General features: G+C 49.0%; 1 protein-coding gene across 4 annotated transcripts in view; it reads left to right on the top strand.

The window, feature by feature from the left end:
• SCLY (selenocysteine lyase) overlaps nucleotides 1-19,968 on the top strand; it is a 38,303-nt gene extending 18,335 nt beyond the window's left edge. For 3 of the 4 annotated variants that reach the window (XM_032391849.1, XM_032391777.1, XM_032391928.1), the window contains exons 5-12: nucleotides 2,554-2,681; nucleotides 3,034-3,198; nucleotides 4,110-4,216; nucleotides 12,645-12,681; nucleotides 15,422-15,505; nucleotides 16,009-16,111; nucleotides 17,251-17,326; nucleotides 18,877-19,968. In XM_032391849.1, the coding sequence (XP_032247740.1) occupies nucleotides 2,554-2,681; nucleotides 3,034-3,198; nucleotides 4,110-4,216; nucleotides 12,645-12,681; nucleotides 15,422-15,505; nucleotides 16,009-16,111; nucleotides 17,251-17,326; nucleotides 18,877-19,030 (854 nt within the window). In that variant the 3' untranslated portion in view covers nucleotides 19,031-19,968. The remainder of the gene's footprint in view (nucleotides 1-2,553; nucleotides 2,682-3,033; nucleotides 3,199-4,109; nucleotides 4,217-12,644; nucleotides 12,682-15,421; nucleotides 15,506-16,008; nucleotides 16,112-17,250; nucleotides 17,327-18,876) is intronic. The other variant, XM_032392019.1, reaches the window with a different exon arrangement.
• Nucleotides 19,969-20,929: the final 961 nt, after the last annotated feature.

The raw sequence follows: 20,929 nt of genomic DNA, 5'->3' as shown, positions 1-20,929 counted from the left end.
GTAGGAAGCACAAAAGCAGTAAATTAAGTATATCTATAAAAATCAGTCAAGGAATTCATAAAATAAAAGGATGTAAAGTATGACACTACATACCTAAAATGTGTGGGGGAGAGGAGGAAAAATTTAGTGATTTTAGAATGGGTTCAACCATCAACTTACTACAAACTGCTATTATGCATAAGATGTTCTATTTAAACCTAACGGTAACCACAAATCAAAAACCAGTAATAGGTATGCAAAAAATAAGGAGTACTGAAAGTCCTAGACACAGCAATCAGATAAGAAAAGGAAATAAAAGTCATCCATATTGGTAAGGAAGAAGTAAAATTTTCACTATTTGCAGACGACATGATACTCTACATAGAAAACACTAACAACTCCACCAAAAAACTACTAGAACTGATAAATAAATTCAGTAAAGTCGCAGAATACAAAATTAATATACAGAAACCCATAGCATTTCTGTACACTAATGATGAAGCAGCAGGAAGAGAAATTAAGAAACCAGTCTCATTACAATTGCACCAAAAACAGTAAGATACCTAGGAATAAACCTGACCAAAGAGGTGAAAGACCTGTACTCTGATAACTATGAAGTTGATGAAAGAAATTGAAGATGACACAAATGGAAAGACATTCGATGCTCATGAATTGGGAAAACAAATAATTGTTAAAATGTCCATACTACCCAAAGCAATCTACAGATTTAATGCAATCTCTAGCAAAATACCAGTAGCATTTTTCACAGAATTAGAACAAACAATCCTAAAATTTGTATGGAACCACAAAAGACCCCAAATAGACAAAGGAATCTTGAAAAAGAAGAACAAAACTGGAGGTATCACAATCCCAGATTTCAAGATACACTATAAAATTGAAGTAATCAAAACAGTATGGTACTGGCACAAAAATACACAACATAGATCAATGGAACAGAATGGAAAACCCAGAAATAAACCCACAATTATATGGTCAATTAATCTTCGACAAAGCAGAAAAGAATATGCAATGGGAAAAAGTCTCTTCAACAAATGGTGTTGGGGAAATTGGACAGCTACATGCAAAAGAATGACACTGGACCACTTTCTTACATGCTATGCAAAAATAAACTCAAAATGGATTAAAGACCTAAATGTGAGACCCAAAACCATAAAAATCCTAGAAGAGAGAGCAGTCAGTAATTTCTTTGACGTGGGCATAGCAGGTTCTTTCAAGATATGTCCCCTTAGGCAAGAAAAACAAAAGCGAAAATAAACTATTGGGACTACATCAAAATAAAAAGCTTTTGCACAGCAAAGGAAACAATGAACAAAACAAAAAGACAACCTACTGAATGGGAGGAGGTATTAGCAAATGACATCTGATAAAAGGTTAATATCCAAAATATATAAAGAACTCATACAATTCAGCACCAAAAAAATCAAATAATCCAATTAAAAAATGAACAGACATTTCTCTAAAGAAGACATCCAGATGGCCAACAGACACGTGAAAAGATGCTCAACCTCACTCATCACCAGGGAAATGCAAATCAAAACTACAATGAGATGTCACTTCACGCCTGCCAGAATAGCTAATATCAAAAACACAAGAAACAAGTGTTGGCAAGGATGTGCACTGTTGGCGGGAATGCACACTGGTGCAGCCACTGTGGAAAACAGTATGGAGGTTCCCCAAAAAATTAAAAGTAGAATTACCATATGATCCAGTAATCACACTACTGGGTATTTACCCAAAGACTATGAAAACACTAATTTGAAAAGATATAAGCACCCCTATGTTTATTGCAGCATTGTTTACCATAGCAAAGACATGGAAGCAACCCAAGTGCCCATTGATAGATGGAAGAAGATGTGGTGATGTATATAATGGAATATTACTCAGCCATAAAAAAGAATGAAATCTTGCCATTTGCAACAACATGAATAGATCTAGAGAGTATAATGCTAAGTGAAATAAGTCAGAGAAAGATAAATACCATATGGTTTCATTCATATGTGAAATTTAGTTAAGAAAATGAGCAAATTAAAAAAGAGACAAACCAAAAACCAGACTTAAATATAGAAAACACAGTGATGGTTACCAGAGGGCATGTGGGTGGGGGGATGGGGGGAACAGGTGATGGGGATTAGTAGTAGATTTACCATGATGAGCAGTGAGTAATGGATAGATGTGTTGAATCACTATATTGTAGACCCAAAACTAATGTAACACCATATGTTAATTGTACTGGAATTAAAATAAAATTTTTGAAAAATAGATGCTCATGAACTAAGAGTATATTACCTCCTTGTGGGCCCCTCAGCAGCAGAATGGAGAGTGTGTTCCACAGAACAAACTCAGCAACTGAAGCTGCTTTAAGGGAGCATTCACATTGGCTATATCCATGTGCTGTGATGATGGGTGGCTTATATTCCTTATAGTTTTCTGAACTTTTACAATAAATTACTTTTTAAATGTGGAAAATACTTTTGTTAAGCTGTATCTAAATGAACTTTCAAAAGAGCTTATTTTATAAGATTAACCTTGGTATGTGTGTTTTTTTTCCCTCAGCAGTCACCTTTGTGCCAGTATCCAAGGTGAATGGGCAGGTGGAGGTTGCGGACATCCTGGCAGCTGTCTGCCCGGCCACGTGCCTCGTGACTATCATGCTGGCCAATAACGAGACTGGTGTCATTATGGTGAGTTATTTATCCTTTTAAGAAAATCTAGTGAGGAATGAAGGGGGCCCAGACTCTGCTTGATATTCTCATGCATCTCACCTGGGGCCTTTTCTTTTCTTTCTCCTCCTTCTTCATCTTCATCTTCGTCATTTTTGTCTTCGTCGTTGTCTTCATCTTCTTTCTTCCTTCCTTCCTCCTCCTTCCTTCCTCCTCCCTCCTCCTTCTTTCCTCCTCCCTCCTCCTCTTCCCCCCTTCCTCCTCCCTCCTTCCTCCTCCTCCTACTCTCCTCAGTAATGACTCCTTATTTCTTTCATTCAGTTTTCATGAAATCAAAGAGACATACTCAACTGTTTATTTTTCCCTACTTCAGCCCATCTCTGAAATCAGTCAGCAAATTAAAGCCCTGAACCAGAAGCGGGTAGCTTCCGGGCTGCCGGTCATTCTGCTACACACAGATGCGGCACAGGCCCTGGGGAAACGGCACGTGGATGTGGAGGACCTGGGTGTGGACTTCCTGACCATCGTTGGGCACAAGGTGCGTCCACAGAGGCTTCCTTCCTTCCATGACCTCAAGGCTCACCTTAGAGCAGAGCCCACAGCACCACTGATCATCCATTTGTTGTCCAGTGCTGTCGGGGGACACAGTGTTGCAATTTGCAGCCCCCACTGTCACAAGCTGAAGAAGGAGAGACCAGCAGCACCCCAACTTGAGACAGGCAGGGCTGTGGAAGGACATAGAGGCCTCAGGTGAGACATAAGGCAGGTGGCTTCAGCCAGATATTGAGTGTTCTTTGCAGTGGGCAGAGAGCGCCTGTAGGCCCCTCATCAGCCCACTCATAGGCCTCCACCCCAAGGACGGAAGATGTGAGATTCAAGATGTTGCTTTCTCTAACTTGATTTAAAGTGCAGCTCCTGATTGCAAAGGTTTTGTTTTACCAGCTCTTACCTTAAATGTGGAAGAGAGGAAACAGTAGTGAGGACCCTTCTGAGACTTCACTCATCTTTCTGGCTGCTGACTAGAACCTGAAATATTTATAGTCCTCTACGTTGAAGCATGGTGCTCAGCTAGTTTCCAAAGGAGCATGTGTGCTGACCCGACACTGTGGCATTTAATGATTTTTGCAAAATGTCCGTTTGAAAACATGGAGTCATACCCAGGAAAAGCCCTTGGCAATCTCTAGTTCCAGCCCCTCTCCTTTTACAAATTCTGTTCTGTGATGTGCAGTCAAGCTCTGCTGCCCCAGGCTAGGAACAAGAGTCCAGGCTCTGCTCTGCACCCCCAAGGCTTTTGTGACTCTGACATGTCCAGAGTGGTGATGGGTAGCACAAGCTGTGGGACCCATAGGTTACAGAGTATTTCTCTGTGTGCCTCTAAGCACTCAGCACGCATACAGAGTAGTAACTCAGAAGGTTCTTGCTGAATAAATGACTAACTTTTCCTTTCAGTTCTATGGTCCCAGGATTGGAGCACTTTACGTCCGAGGGCTTGGTGAACTCACCCCTCTGTACCCTATGCTGTTTGGAGGTGGACAAGAACGGACTTTCAGGCCAGGGTAAGATAGAAGGTGAACGAAGTCTCTGGCCTGCTGACCATCCTGTTGGTCTGTAGGGCAGTAACTTTTCTTTATCTCTTAGAAGGACTGTAACAGCACGTTCTACCTCACTACTGAGTCAGAATTTGCTGCACTGATGGATTCTGCCCATTCACAGATTTTCACTTTCTATGGGGACGATTCAAAGCTGGAGCATCCTGGCTGAGATGTGCTGCTCTTCTCACGAGGGTGGGATGAGCAGGGTTGCACAGTCGCACCTGGCTTCCTTTCTGATAGCTCCTGTGTCCCTGCGATAGAAGCTGGTTCTGTGACCAGGGAAGGAGGTGGTACCAACTATCAGAAATTCTAACAAGAAGGAGAAAAGGAACAACATGGTAGTGGATTCCCTGGGTTTTCTTTCGCCTCCTTTATCCCTGACTTAGAGCTGATGAAGCCTGTAACTCAGAAACACTAATGAAGGCAGAAAAAAAAAACGTCCAACCAAAGCCAACTCTCACTAGACAGTGGACCAGGAATAGGATAGCCTAGCAAGACAGAGAACTTTTAGACAATACCCACTTCACTCTGGCCAATCACCACATGGTAAACTGCTGCCATCCCCACCTGAGCCAGCAAAGGCAGGACAGGGAGCCCAAGACTTCCACAGCCTGTGACAAGATCTTCTCATACCTACTCCAGGTGTGTCAGAGGGGGCCTAGTAGGGAGCCAGTAATGAGGTACCCTCACCGTGGTGTCCATGGAGACCACCAGGGCTTCCACCCACAGCTTTACTGACAAGGTGTGTCCTCCCCTTGCATGTTGACACAGGCTGAGTAGGGAACCCAGATTCCCACCTTCACCTGGCAGCAATGAGCTGGCATACTCCTTCCCCTGCCACAGCAGTGTCAAAAGAAGCCAGCTAAAACAGAAGGGTTAAGTAACATCCAGACTCTCATAACATAATATGAAAATGTCCAGGTTTCCATTGAGAACCACTCATCATATCAAGAACAAAAAAGATCTTAAATTGAATAATAAAAAAAAAAGAATAGATTCCAGTGCTGACACTGAGATGACAAAGATGTCAGAATTATCTGACAAGGATTTTAAGGCAACACAAGAAAAATGCTTCAACGAGCAATTATGAACACAGTTGAAATGCATGAAAGTGCCAACAAGGACAAAGAAGATATAAAGAAGAACTAAGTGGAAATTTTAGAACTAAAAACAACAGCAACCAAAGTAAGTGCAGTGGATGGGCTCACCAGCAGAATAGGGGCAACAGAGGAAAGAACCTGCGAACTGAAAGAGAACAATAGAATTATCTAATCTAAGCAACAGGGAGGATCTAGACTGGGGAAAAAAACCACACCTCAGGGACCTTGTGGGGACTATAGGAGAAGATCTAACAGTCATTTCATTGACATCCTAGGAAGAGAGGAGAAAAGGTGGGATGAAAAAGAACTCGAAAAAATAATGGCTGAAAACTTCCCAAATTTGGCAAGAGACATAAACCTACAGATTCAAGAAGCTGAAGAAACCCCAAGCAGGATAAACCGAAAGAAATCCATGCCAATGCACATAGTTAAACTTCTGAAAATGAAAGGCAAAGAAAAATCTTGGAAGTAGCCAGAGGAAAAAATGACACCTTTCCTACAGGGTAAAAATAATTCAAATAGCAGTGTATTTCTCATCAGAAACCATGGAGACTAGAAGGAAGTGATGCAGTATTTTGCAAGTGTTGAAAGCATTGTCAAGCCAGAATCCTATATGCAGCAGAAATATCCTTCAGGAATAAAGGGAAAATCAAGACATTCTCAAATAAAGGAAAACTAACAGAATTTGTCACCAGAAGACCTATGCTAAAAATTACTAAAGGAAGTTCTTTAAACAGAAAGGAAATAGTAAAAAAAGGAAACTGGGAACATCAAAAGAAAGAAAGAGTAGTGTAAACAAAGTATGGGTAAATAAAATAGGCTTTTCTCTTGAGTTTTTGAAATTATTATTTGATGGCTTAAGCAAAAATTATAGCACTGTATGATGTGGTTCCAAATATATGTGGAAGAAAAATTTAAGATACTTATATTATAAATGGAGGAGGACTAAAAGGATGTAAAAGGAGATAAGGTTTCTGTTCACTTGAACTTCCGAAAAATGTTCAATAACCCACTGAGAGGTAGGAAGAAGAAAACAGAGAAATAAAAAACAGAACAAACAAAAAAAATTTTTAATGGGCGACCTAAACCCTAACATTAATTACATTAAATATAAATGGTCTGAATACAGCAATTAATAGACAGAGATTGGCAGAGTGAATTTTTTTAAAAAATTGACCCAACTGGGGCACTTGGGTGGCTCAGTCAGTTAAGTGTCCGACCCTTGGTTTCAGCTCAAGTTGTGGTCTCATGAGTCGTGAGATGGAGCCCATGTCAGGCTCCATGTTCATCATGGAGTCTGCTTAAGAGTCTCTCCCTCTGCCCCTCCCTTCACTTGTGCTTGTGTGTATGTGCACTCCTGTTCTCTCTAAATCTTAAAAGAAAAAAAAATGACCCAACTGCAGTTGACCCTTGAACAATGCAGGGGTTAGTGGTGCCGATCCCCTGCACAGTTGAAAATCTGCATGTAACTTTTAACTCCATAAAACTTAACTGCTCATAGCCCCCGGTTGACTGGAAGCCTTACTGATAACATAAGCTGACAGTTAACACATATTTTGTATGTTATATGTATTATATACTATATTCTCACAATAAAGTATGCTAGCAAAAAGAAAACGTTAAGACAATTACAAGGAGGAGAAAATACATTTACAGTACTGTAAAAAATCTGCATGAAAGTGGACCCATGAAGTTCAAACCTGTGTTGTTCAAGGGTCAACTATATGTGGTACATATAAGAAACTCACCTCAAATATATTGATAGAGGGAGGCTGAATATTAAAAATGGAAAAATAGGTATCATATAAACATTAATCAAAGGAAAGCAGGAATGGCTATGTATTAGATAAAGGAGACTCCAGAGCAGAGAAAATTACTGGAGCCACAAAGGGGACATTATATAATGATAAGAGTCAGTCCACCAAGAATTCTTAGCTATCCTAAATGGTGATGGAGTACACAACAGAGCTGCAGAGCATGTGAGGCAAAAACATACTGAACTGAAAAGAGAAACAGACAAATCCGCAATTACAGATGGAGACCTCAATACCCTTCCCTCAACAATGAATACAACTAGATAAAAATCAACAGGATACGGAAGAACTCAATAACAGCCAACAACCAATAGGACCTAATTGAAGTGTTTAGAACATTTCACCCAACAACAGCAAAATACATATTCTTTACAAGCGCCACAGAATATACACTAAGATAGACCGTGTCCTGTGTCATTAAACAAACCTCAACACATTTGAAGAACTGAAATCATACAGTGTTTTCTCATCACAGTGGAATCAAACCAGAAATCAATAACTAGAAGGTAGTAGGAAAATCTCCAAACACTTAGAAACAAACAACACACTTCTACATAAACCATGGGTCAAACAGGATTCCTCAAAAGAATTAAATACATCAAAATGAATGAAAATGAAAATACACCTTATCAAAATTTGTGAGACAGCCAAAGCATGGCTGAAAGGGAAATTTATAGCACTGAATGTATATGTTAAAAAAGATGATGACTCTTGGGGCACCTAAATGGCTCAGTCACTTAAGCCTCTGACTTGATTTCAGCCCAGGTCATGATCTCAGTCAGGGTCATGAGATCAAGCCCTATGTTGGGCTCTGAGTTCAGTGGGGAGTCTGCTTGAGATTCTCTCTCTCCCTCTCCCTTTGCCCCTCCCCGACTCATGAGCACTCCCTAAATAAATAATCTTAATTTAAAAAAGATGATGACTCTGAAGTCAATAAGCTATCACCTGAAGAACTTAGAAAAAGAGCAAAATAACCCCAAAGCAAACATAAGGAAATACTAAAGAACAGAAATTAGTGAAATTGAAAACAAAAATAATTTTTTAAAGCTTTTATTTATTTGTTTTTAGTGAGAGAGAGCGAGAGCAGGGGGAGGAGTAGAGGGAGAGGGAGAGAGAGAATCTCTGCTGAGTGCAGAACCTGTTGGAAGGCTTGATCCCATGACCCTGAGATCATGACCCGAGCCAAAATCAAAAGTCAGGTGCTGAACCAATCGAGTCACCCAGGCACCCAGCAAACAAACAAACAAACAAACAAAATATATATATATATATATTTTTTTTTTAAAGATTTTATTTATTTTTTTGACAGAGAGAGATATAGCGAGAGCAGGAACACAAGCAGGGGGAGTGGGAGAGGGAGAAGCAGGCTTCCCACAGAGCAGGGAGCCCGATGTGGGACTCGATCCCAGGACCCTGGGATCATGACCTGAGCCGAAGGCAGACGCTTAACGACTGAGCCACCCAGGCGCCCTCAAAAATATTTTTTTAAAAACAATTGAAACAAAGAAATAGCCTTTTAAAAATATTGGTAAAACTGACAAATCTCTCACAGTATTGTACACCTGAAACTAATATAACACTGTATGTTAAGAATACTGGAATTAAAAGAAAAACTTAATAAATTAAAAAAAAACAAACCTGACAAACGTCTAGTAAGACTGACCAAAAATTGCCAGCATCAGATTTGACAATTCACATGAAGTGGAATACTTCATCAAAAACAAATTACCACAGCTCACCTAATAGGAGACTTGATCATTTAAATATCTTGATAACTATTAGGAAAAGGAAATTAATTTTGTAATTTTAAAACTCCTCAAAAAGAAATCTCCAGGCCCAGGTAGTTTCACAGGAAAATTCTACCAAACACTTAAAGAATTAACACCATTCTATGCAGTCTCTTCCCGAAAAATAGGTGGAGGGAACATTTCCCTGGTTCATTTTATGAATTTATACCAAAACCAGACAAAGATGGTACAGAACAATAAAACTATGGACCAAATATCTCTCATGAATTTAGATGCAGAAGTCTTTAACAAAATATTAGCAAATGGAATTCAGCAATATATAAAAATAATATATACACCATGATGGAGTTTGTTCCAAGGATGCAAGGCTGTTTCAGTATTCCAAAATCAATCAATGTAAGGTAGCGTATTAAAGAAGAAAAATTGGGGTGCCTGGGTGGCTCAGTCGGTTGAGCGTCTGACCCTTGATCTCAGCTCAGGTCTTGATCTAGGATCATGAGTTCAGGCCCTGTGCTGGGCTCCACACTGGGCATGAAGCCTACTTAAAAACAAAGAAGAAGAAAAATAACATAATTTAATGCTTAAAAAGTATTTAATAAAATTCAGCATTCATTCATTAAAAACTCTCACAATATGACTAGAGGAGAACTTCTTCAGCTTGAAAAGACCATTTACAAAAAAACCTACCGCCAACATCACACTCAACAGCGAAGGCCTGAATGTTCTACTCCTATGACGGAACAAGCTGAGAATGTCCACTCTCACTTCTTTTTCAGCAGTGCCGGAAGTTCTAGTCAGTGCAGAAGGCAAGCAAAGGAAATATAAGGAATACAGATTGGAAAGGAAGTGGTAAAACTGCCCCTTTTGTAGATCACATGATGGCCTCTGTAGAAAATCCCAAGGAACAGATAAGAAAACTCCTAGGACTGATGAGTGAATTCAGCAAGATCATAGGTTACAAGGTAAGCATACAAAAATTGATTGTATTTCTGTATATTGGTAATGAATGTATGAAAAACAAAATTAAAAATACAGTACCATTTATAATCACTCAGAAATGCTCAGATATAGGACTTGTAAGCTGACAACTATTAATGTGGCTAAAAGAAAGCAAAGATCTAAATATGTGGAGAGACATGCTATGTTCATGGATCAAAAGACTCAATATAGTAAAGGTCAGTTCTCCCCAAATTGATATCTCAGTTTAGCCCAATTTCTATCAAAAGCCCAGCAAGTAGACCAATGGAACAGAATAGATACAACCAGAAATATGCCCAAATGACTTTTGACAAAGATACAGAAGTAACTTGGTGGAGGAAAGACACTCTCAGCAGATGGTACTGGAGCAATTAGACATCCTTACGCAGACGACAAACCTCAGCCTAAATCTCACAGCTTGTAAAATATTAATTCAGGATACATGATGAACTTAAATGTGAAATAAAACTATAAAACTTTTAGGGAAAAAAAAAAAACAGGAAAACATCTTCAGGCTCTAGGCCTCAGCAAAGAGATCTCAGACTTGATACCAAAAGCATCCATAAAAGGAAAAATTGATAATTGATCTTCATCAAAATTTAAACCTTCCTCCCTGCAAAACAATTTGTTAAGAGGATGAAAAGACAAGCTGTGCACTAGAATATGTCCTCAAAGGACTAGTATCTAGAATACATAAAGAAAACTCTCAAAATTCAACAGCCAAACCCCCTAAACAATTCAGTCAAAAAATGGGCAAAAGACACTCACAGACATTTCACCAAAAAGGATACACAGATAGCAAATAAGCACATGAAAAGATACTGAACATTTTTAGCTATTAGGGAAATGCAAATTAAAACCACAATGAGACATCACACCTACCGGAACGGCTAAGACAAAAACTAGAGACAACGCGGAGTGCTGTTGAGGATGCAGAGACTCAGCTTCACTCATACACGGCCGGGGGGGTGGAAATGGGACAGCTGCTCTGGAAAACAGCCTGGCATTGTCTCTTAAAACTAGATTTGTGCCCACCACACAACCTAGGAATTTCACTCCTGGACACTTATCCCAGAGAAATGCAGACTTACGTTCCCACAAAAGCCTGGACACAAGTGTGTCTAGCAGCTTTCTTCGCAATGGCCGCAAAGTGCAGGGAGCTCAGCTATCCTGTAACGAGTGGCTGGCACACTGTGCGTGGACACTACTCAGTCATGGAAAGGGGTTAGCTGTTGATACACAGCCGCCTGCAAGGAATGTCCAGAGAATTATGCTGAATGAAACAAGCCAATCCCCCAGAATTATAACTGATTCCGTTTATAGAACATTCTTGAAGTGACAGAATTAGAGATGGAGAACAGGTTAGCAGCTGCCCGGGGCTAAGGAAGGGATGGGGCCCAAGGCAAGCGGGTCTGGTTATAAAAGGCCAACAAGAGGGACCTTGGTGGTGGTGGAAATGTTCTGTATCTTATCCACATCCTGGTTGTGATCTTGTACGACAGTGTTACTGGGAAGCTGAGTAATAGGTACACAGAATGTCTCTATATTGTTTCTTATAACCACATATGAATCTACATTATCTTTAAAACAAAGTTTAATTAAAAAAAGAAGAAGAAGAGGTAGAACATCATGTGTTCGGGAAGCCCTAATAGGGTAGCTCAGTATGTGGACTGGGAGTGGGAAGCAGGGTTTGCATGACTCCAGAAGGAGGCAGAGGAGGCTGACCGAATGCTCGGGGTGGAGGGGGGGCGTGCGGGGCGGCGGTGGGGAGACAGGCTCCAGATTCTACACGGGGTCCCGGCTCCTCCACCTGGGCAGCCCCTCTAGCCACTCACAGGGCATAGACCTTGAGAGATGCTCTTGGTCCGGCTGTGCTGTCCCACAGATGAGGGGGGTGAGGCCCGAAGAGGGGATGGCATTAGGATCCCACAGTGGTCGAGGAGTCGGGTGTAGGATAAGCTCAGACCTCTGGGTTCTCCACGCAGAGCTCCTTGCTCTTCCCAGACCATCCCCAGGTGTCAGAGCCCGTCTCCGGGGACAGAACTGACCAATGAACTTGTCAAAGGGAGATCAGCAGGATCGCGTTACCTGTAATGCCTTGTGCTTCCTGTTTGCTTATCTGGTTATCTGCTGGTCGGCAGCGGCAGCCGGCTCCCAAGGCTTAAGCAAACTTCAGCCAAAACTTAAAATTCAGAAAATTATTGTGTTAGTGATTTATTTTGTTTTTCCTGAAAATAGAGTGAAGAGTTCTGTTTTCAGCTTGTTAGGTCTGAGGGAGAGCCTCCGGTCTTCAGGGGTCCTCCTGCCCTTTCCTGCACCCACACAATCTCTAGTAACCAACGACTCGTCCCACGGGACAGTTGAGAGGCCGCAGCTGAACGGTCAGCTGATGGGAACAGCGCAGAGCTGGGGTCTTTGGACCCCCGCCGGGTTCGACAAGGGGGCCCTGGGCTCTGCAGCTGGAGGAGGGGTTTCTCCTGTGTAGGAAAAGGGCCCAGACAGATTGTCCGTGTGGACACCCAGCGTATGTTGCCCAAGGCGGGCCGTGTGGACGGTGAGTGGACCAGGAAGCTGGGCGTGAGGGTTTGGGGCTGCAGCGCCATGGGGGCAAGCACATGGCACGTGTTTAGGAAAGATGTGGGTGTGATTTTGTTTTCAGTTGAACCCATGACTTTCACAGACCGGATTCTGTCCTAGGACATTTGTTCATTGCTTTGCGTGGAAATAGGATTGAATCCCTTGTCTCTTGCAGGACCGAGAACACGCCGATGATTGCCGGCCTTGGGAAGGTAAGCCCTGGTGAGCTTGGGCGGATGGAGCAGGCGCTTCGTCTCGTGTGTGGGAAAACCTGAGTCTTCCTCCAGCTGAGTCTCCTTTACTCCCTCGTGCCCGCCACTCACACAACACTCCCAACCCCGGAGGTGGGTGTCGGGGGCAGGTTTCCACACAGAGCAGTTCTGTGACACCAGCTGGGTGTCCCGCCATTGAACTCGATTCTGACGCTGGCTACCTGGAGAGAGGTCAGGGGCTCAGGCCACAGGACCGCCCGCCCAGCACCCCTTCAGACACCAGGCGCAAGTCCCACGTGTCACCTGCGTTTCTGACTGGCCAGCTCTCCATCGGAGGCTCCTGTGACCTCTCCTCGGGTTCAGTTAGTTTGCCAGAACAGCTCACAGACTCTCAGAACCACTTGGCTCCCTAGATGACTGTTTTATTGTGAAAGGATACGCTAAAGGAGACAGATGAACATCCAGTCGGAAGGGATGGGGGCGGGGCAAGGCATGGGGGGTGCCACCCTCCCAGCACCGGCACGTGTTCGGCAACCTGGAAGCTCTCCAAACCCGTGCTATTGGGATTTTTGTGGGGATTTGATCAATCATTAACTCCATTTTTAGCCCCTCTCCCCTCTCCGGAGAATGGGGGTGGGGGGTGTAAATTCCAAGCTTCTACTCGTGACTTTCAGTGGCCAGCCGCCTCCAGGAGCCCACCCAGAGTCACCGCAGTGGAACAAAAGACACTCCTATCTCCCCGGAAATTCCAAGGACATTTAGGAACTCAATGTCAGGAATGACAGTCCAAATATTAGAACCAGAGATCCTCCTAGTGTTCTTATCACTTAGGAAATTCCCGGGGTTTCGGGAGCTCAGTGCTGGGACCGGGGCAGAGACCTGTATACTTTCTATCATCTTACAGTCCATTCCCCCAGCGGCTTTACCAGGTATCCAGGGCCTTGGGGAGATCATGTTCATGGGCCCAATAAATGGACTGAGGTTAGAAAAAGCCTCAAATTGTATTTATCACCCCGGAGTGTACTTTTTGAGATCTGTAGAGTGGATTGATTGCTAATGTTTAGCACTGACATGGAAAAGCTCTTTTCAAGCCTCTGCTAATATAAGAAATACAGTGATGTCTTTACAGCAGAGACCCCCAGTCGGGCCCACGGGTGGCTTGTTCCCTGGGGCCATCTCCACCCCCCAAGCCCTGGCTGTCCCACCTACAAGATGCAGCTTGTACGCAGCTTGATGGCGGCCCGCCGGCTCGCTGGCCCCTCAGCTCCAGGCTGCGGCTGCACCTCCCCCAGGTTCTCTGACCCTCCCTGACTCCCCCCTGCCCTCCGTGCATGCAGTCTGGCCTTTCACACACCCAGCTTCACGAGGCCCCTCTTCCCCAGGCTAAGTCCAGGTGTCTTCCCAGCTTCCCACCACCCCTTTCTCTGTGTGCCTCCTAAAGAAGGGCCCCTCCTGCAGTCGTCCCCTCTGCCCGTCCTCCTGATCCTCTCCACTAGAACGTTGTAGCCTCCACAGCCCTGTGACCTCCTCCCCTCCCTCCCATTCCTGACACCCAGTCTCCTTTCTCTTCCCCGGAACTTGCAGAGGAGGCCCAGCCCCGTGCACTGCTGCTGGCATGCCTCCCCCAGCTAGTTCCCCTCCGCCCTGGCCAGGCCTGGCCTCTTCACCTGCTGGGGGCCTCCCAGCACCATCCCAGCCTCCTCTCCACAGCTGCTCCCTCGTGGCACTCGTCCTGTCCTGCAGCTCCACCAGCCTGTGCTCAGGGCTTTGAACTTGGCATCTCAGGGCAGGTCCTGACCTTTCTGAGAAACCCAGGTCCCCACCTGCTTAACTTGACATTCCCTCTAGGCCCACGTGTGTGTCTCTCCTCCCTGGTTCCCCTCTCTCCCCATGGTGCCTCCTGCCATCCGGGACCTCACTTCAGAAATCTAGGCGGTGCCTTGGTCCCTCCTGGTCCTTGTCTGCACTGATGAGCAGCCAGCCAGTCCTGTCTGTCCTGTCTCCACAATATATCGAGGTCTGCGTCTTGTGTGACTCTGGACCAGGTCATCCCCATCTGTAGTCTGGACGCCTGCCTGCCGTGGTCCCTTCCATTCTCTGCACAGTGCCCAGAATGGTCGTTACACATGCAAATCAGGGCATCTCACCTCTTTCTCAAAACCTACATGCATTTGTGCCTTTGCACTTGGGTCCTGGCCCTGCCTGTCATGGGGACCTGGGGCCCTGTCCTCCTTGGTCACTCCGTCCCAGGAGCGCACTTGCCCCTCCCTCTGCCATGGCCGTGAACACCCTAGGTCCATGCACTGTCACCTTCACATCTCCTACCCTGCGTGTCCCACATGCCCCGCGCGCCAGTCAGAGCGCTCTCCCCAGTTGCTATGATGCTGTTCCCGCTTCCCTGCGGTCCTCGGTCTCCGGAATGGTTGTGCCTCGAGAACTGGGAGTGCTCTTTGCTCTTACGGGCAGTGTCTGGTGCCTGGAGGTATCAGGAAGCACCTGATAAAGTAAATTCCTGTTAAACAAGTGAAGATGACTCTTCTCAAGCTCTGACCATGGCCCCTGCCACACGGTTGCACTCAGTAAATACTATCTATTCGAGATGTTCCAGGAAAAGAGCAGTTTGAAGAAATGTCACTTCTCTATCATCAGGAAATCTCACCTCTGCTCTTGAAGGCTGCTTTATTCTCCTTGTTTTATGACAATTGAACATGCTTTCTTGCGTTACCGTCCCTGTCCCCAGGCTGCTGAGCTGGTGACCAGGAATTGCGAGGCTTACGAGGCCCACATGAGAGACGTTCGTGACTACCTGGAGGAGCGGCTGGAGGTGAGCCTGGGGTTCACGGGGTTCGGGGGGGCAGCCTGGAGTCTGGGGGGCCCCAGCCTTCCTCCAGTGAGCTGAGGGTCAGGGGTGCCGCCCCAGGCAGCAGGCAGGACAAGGACGGGGGTTGTTTGAAACTCGGTCCAGGGACTCTGGAGACAGTCAGGGTAGAGGCTAGAGGATGGAAGCCTGGGTCAGGAGACCCCCCAAGTTGGGCTCTAGGCCAAGTGGCTGACCTTCATAAAGGCGTGATAGAAATGCACCAGAGCTAGTGTACTTGATGGTTGTACGGAGGAGAGTCACACGTATTCAGAATTTTTTTCTCCTGATTAACTTTGCTTTCCAGTCAGTCCCTCAACTATTATAGGCAGATGCTTATTGATGAACTAATTATTTTATGTGTCGAGGTTGAGATTTTGTTTTCCAGAAAAGGCTCGAGGTCAAACAGTTGGGGTGCAGGGGGGCTGTGTGTTTTGAAACTACCTCTGAAGACTTCATTGACTTCTCAGGCTGAATTTGATAAGCAGAGAATCCGTCTGAACAGCCAGTTTCCAGGGACCGAGCGGCTCCCCAACACATGCAACTTTTCTATCCAGGGACCCCAGCTCCAAGGTGACGAGGGTCTGCTGGTCTCCGCGTGGGGTGGCGGGCGCCGGAGGGAGCAGAGCGGCCCCCTAGGGCGGGTGTCCCCAGGAGGCCAGGCCGGTCTTGGCCGCTTCCCGCTCTCCCTGCCTGGGCTGTTTGCGCTGGTGCAGGGGGGCGCAGCGCTGGCCCCAAGCTGACAGGGAAGGAGATGAGATGCACTAAATTTTAGGCTAGCTCATCCATTTCCGTCAGCAAGTTTGACAAAACATCTTACGAGGATAAGGGAAGGGAGAGGCAGTCAACTTTAAATTTGGCTCAGAGTCAGGAGGAAGCGCACATGTGTGGGACTCGTTCCTGTGATAACTGCCTCCTGGCTGGAAACCATTGGGATTCCTGGAATCCAGAAGATAAAACACGGCTCACCCAGGGCCCTGGGGCCGAGTCCAGGGAATTGACCAGCCGAGCTTCGCGGAGAGGAGATTCTGTGCCCTGACGTGAGGGAGGCACGTTTGGGGAAGTTCCTGGGGGAGAGGGGTTGCTCCCCGTCTCGCTGGATGGCGCGAGGAGCGGTGTGTCTGCACCACGTACAGGCCCTGGGCAGGCGTCCCTGTGCCGGGGGTGGGACCCTGCGCTGGGACGCAGTCTCGCTATTTGCCGTGCGAAGGAGAGCTGCTCTGTCCTCTTCCCCGTTTTTGTGGGGACAGATGTATTCAGTGAGGCCTGTGCCCATTTCAATGAGATGGATTCTTTTAATTAAGTCAGTGGGTTTATTACTTTAATCTCTGTGCTTGTGAAAGAAGAGGGAAGTGCCTTCCCGCTTAATCAAAACAGCGCCCAAGTGTCTCCACCCTTAGAAAAGTCAGATGTAAGTTTAAATGTCATTCCTGGGACAGCGAAGTATGAAGTAAGGCAGCTGATGAGGGCTCTGGGTGTCTCCCTCGGCAGTTGACCGGAAATAACATGTTCGAGGCCGGGTTTATGAGGCAGAATCGTGTCTGCGAGGAACCGTCTTGTCTGGATCCTGCTGCACTGTCCCCTGGGATGAGAGGGGCCCGTGCCCCGGGGCACGAGGGAGGGAGCCGCCACACTGGCGGGGGGAAGAGGACAGACGGGCAGCTGGGGCCCCGCTGCGCTCTCCGCCTCAGCCTCGTGCCGTGTCCCCGCAGGCCGCGCGGTGCTGGCGCGGTGCAGGACGCTGCTGGCTAGTGTGGGGGCTGCGTGCCACTCGGACCACGCGGATCGGTGAGTGCTGCGCACGCGGGGCCACGCTGGGCCTGGGGCTTCTGGAGCTGCACGGCCAACGGGGACACAAAATGTGACCAGACGTCACAGGGCCAAGGGGAGGAGGGGAAGCTGCAGCCTAAGGGGGGGCCGGCGGGGAGGGGCAGGGCAGGCTGCAGGAGCTCCCTCTGTCCTCGGAAAGGGAGGGGCTTCGGGAGGTCGTGACAGGCCGGGTTGGTTCCGGGTGGCCCCTGCCCGGTGCAGGAGTTTGGCCGTGGCCGAGGCAGGAGGGGAGGGTGTGGGCCCGGGCATCCGAGACTGGCCCGACCCCGGTGCAGGAAGAGCAGGGCTTCGGTTTCCCGCTCGCCGTGAGTGGGGGGCCTGCAAAGGTGGGTGCAGCCCGGATGAGACAGCCGGGGCCCCACAAAGAGCCGAGCCATGGTCGGCAGCGGCCGTCCGGGAGTCTGTGGCCGGTGCTGTAGTGTGTGAGCACCTCAGGCCAGGGGGCTCCCGAGGGCCGAGGGCCGGGTGGGGATGACAGGGTCTCCTCAGGGCTCAGAGCTGTGCCAGGGAGGGCTGCTCGAGGGTGGGTGAGGCCAGGAGCCGGCATGTGGCAGCCCGAGTGGCTGTCGCAGTGAGGCGACTGCAGGAGGAGGGCGCTCAGGTGGGCCACCGCTCCCAGAAAGCTCCCCACAGCCCTCCAGAAAGGATCTGAGTGGCCCATTTCCCAGACGGGGAAGCTGAGGCAGGTGCAGTCTGTAGTCTCACCAGGCACAAGATGAGGGGGAGGGGAGGAGGCGCCTGAAGAGCTGTGCCCAGGGGCGCAGCTGGGAGGGGGCAGGTGTCCACGTGGCCCCTGCAAGGGTGGGAGGGGAGAGGGGTAGGGGCAGATGCTCATGGCTCTTGCGGAAAGTGGGGGTGCCCTCTGGAATAGGCAGTGAGGCCACCCCCCAGGGGAGGGCGGGGGGCCAAGAGCTGTGGGCCCTGTCCCCTCTCTCCCCTGTGCTGCGGGGGCCTCTGGCACGGACCCTCGGGAACCACAGCGAGGGAAGTCCCCGCTCCCACCTAGCCCTGGGGACGGCTTTCAGGGGCTCTGTAATGTGACAGTGACCTTTGCTCTGCTGTTTCCACCCCGGGGCCTGTGTATGGGGGCGCCCACGGGCCCTTGAACCGCGCACCCTGCTGGGGGTGGGAGGGCACCAGCGCTGCCCCGAACACTGGCCCCGGGGTGTGCAGAACCCCGCATCTCCTCCGAGACCCGCCCGCACTCCTCGAGGGTCGGGAGCCCTGGAAGGTGGGGCTCGGCCTCACCGGACACAGCACTCCTGGGGGCAGAGGGGCCGTGCCGGGCGAGGCCGCGGTACCGTGCAGGAGTCCGAGCACGAGACCGTGGACCGGAGGCCGGGGGCCTAGAGGTGTTTGGCAGAGAGGGGAGAGGGGTCTACACAGCCCCATCCCGGGGAGCTGGTGGAGGGCAGGAGGGGCAGGGTCCCTTCCCCGAGCCCTGGGGAGCACAGAGAGCCTTTCCCCTCTGACCGCTGACACAGGCTCTCCTCGCCCCCACCCCCCAGGCCGTCCCCGGTGCTGCTGAGCTGTGGCATTCCCTTCGACGTGGCCAGGAACGCACTCCGGCTCAGCGTGGGCCGCAGCACCACCAGGGCCGAGGTGGACCTCATCGTGCAGGACCTGAAGCAGGCCGTGGCCCAGCTGGAGGGTCAGGCCTAGTGCCCAGGGTGCCCCATAGGAAGCCATCCCGAGGGCCGTGCCAGAATGGCTCTCCTGATTTGTCCCAGTCTTAGTCTTGTCCCAGAGTGTCTGACGCGGAGATGGGTCAGTGGGTGTGTGCGTGCACGCGTGCTCCGGGCCCCCTTCCTGTCCTCGGGTCAGTGGAGAGCCGGTCTGTCGGGCAGGCAGACCCCACAGGAGCTTCTAGGCCCAGGACACAAACCTGTGTGGGACTGTCCCCACCACCCCGTGGCGCAGGTTGAAGTGGAAACGTTTCAGCTGTGTCCGTTCTCCCCTCTGGGAATTGGGGTGAGCCGGTTGTGAGTGCCACCTTCCTGGAAGGTGGCGTTTTTACCCAGAAGATAACATCCTAGTATTTGCAGACCGCCGTCAGTTGCTACCATGAACATAGGAAACCTGATTGTTGCCGCCGTCGTGGCCCCCCTGCCTGTTGGCACCGAGGTCCGTCCGCCCGTGTTCTCCCATCTTGCTCTTGGCCCTTCCCAAGCCCTTCCGAGGTCAGGCCCCGCTCCCTGCTCTGTGTCCCCGCCTGACCTCCGCACCCAGCCTGCCGGCCACCCAGAGCCACCAGGCCCCACCGGCCTTTTCCCTGTGGTCATTTACTCAGGGTTCCAGCGCAGACGTGGGAGTCGGGGGGCGGCCGGGCTTATGTGACCCTGGCTCGTTCCTGCGGTGGGAAATGAGTTTGTCCCTAGCTCCGCTGGCATGATGATGTTATTCCCAGATGGATTTTGCTATCCTTACCCTGCTCTGCGACGACCTGATACACCCTGGACGGCACGACTTACAGAGCTACTTCACACAGCAGTGATTTCTTAATACACTTTTAACATGTGGTTTTAAGGTGCAAAGAACTACATGATGACATTGAAGAGACTGTTGTCAGAAATTAAGTGAATAAAATATTCCAGTGCTGCTATTAGACGTCTGTGGTTTCTCCGGGGGTCACCGATGTGTCGGAGCTGGTGTTGGAGGGGTGTGTAGCGACCCCAATTTATCGCTGTACGATTACGCTTCAGCTTAGGAAATTCAGCTTGACACGGTGTCCCTGCGAGTCCCTAGAAAGTGTGTCACTAAAGTAGCGTCCCGCTGCCTCCAGGCAGAGGCCATGCTGATCCCAGTCGGCCCAGGAAAAAGCCATGGGTGCCAGCTCCACTGAAGAGAAGAGTCTGGGACAAGAAGTGCGGCAGCCCTCAAGAAACCCCCTCGACCTTCAGCCGCAGCCCCAGAGACCCTCACTCGCCTCGGAGGCCTTCCTGTCCGGGGTTAGGGCCCTGGGCCCATGGCTGGCTCTGACAAGCTGCTGCTCCCCAGAGGTTTATGGAGCCTCCAAGGCCCAAGGCCAGCGCAGGGCCAGGATCTGGCATAGATCCCCCAGGAGGCAGGCGGGCCCTTGGCTCCGTGGGTGAAGACCTAGCCGAACTCCAGCGCACGTGGCCCTGAGTTCCCCAGAGAGGGCCCTCCTGTGGATGGGTCTGCCCTCCCATGAGAGGGGTCTCTCAGGTGGGCTCCCCCTGGGCCAGCACAGCCTCCGGGCTACAGCCCAGACGAGAGGAAGCCGAGGCGGGGGAGCCTACTGCCTTCCTGGAAGGACCCTGGGGACCGTAAACACCCACCAGCTGCGGGAAGTCCTCAGGATGAGAGCCACGGCGCATCTCAGTGCTTGCTCCGAAAGAGGGAGAGGCCCGGGCCAGCCTCTGCCAGCCAGCACCCACTCCTGACTTGACCCCAGTGCAGACCCTTCCCCCGGGCCCACCGCAGCTCTGGCCACCGCAGGCGTGCTGGGGTAGGGCTGCGAGGCCCAGTCTCCCGAGGCCTGCCCACCCCGTCCCCCCGCCCCCCGCCCGCCCGCTGCCTCCCATCTGCCCTGCGCTTATC

The sequence above is a fragment of the Phoca vitulina genome, unplaced genomic scaffold (genome assembly GCF_004348235.1).
Source record: "Phoca vitulina isolate PV1807 unplaced genomic scaffold, GSC_HSeal_1.0 scaffold1, whole genome shotgun sequence".
In the NCBI taxonomy this organism is placed as follows: Eukaryota; Metazoa; Chordata; class Mammalia; order Carnivora; family Phocidae; genus Phoca; species Phoca vitulina.
Note: the sequence above shows the minus strand (reverse complement) of the source record. Positions and strands in the feature narration are given on the sequence as shown.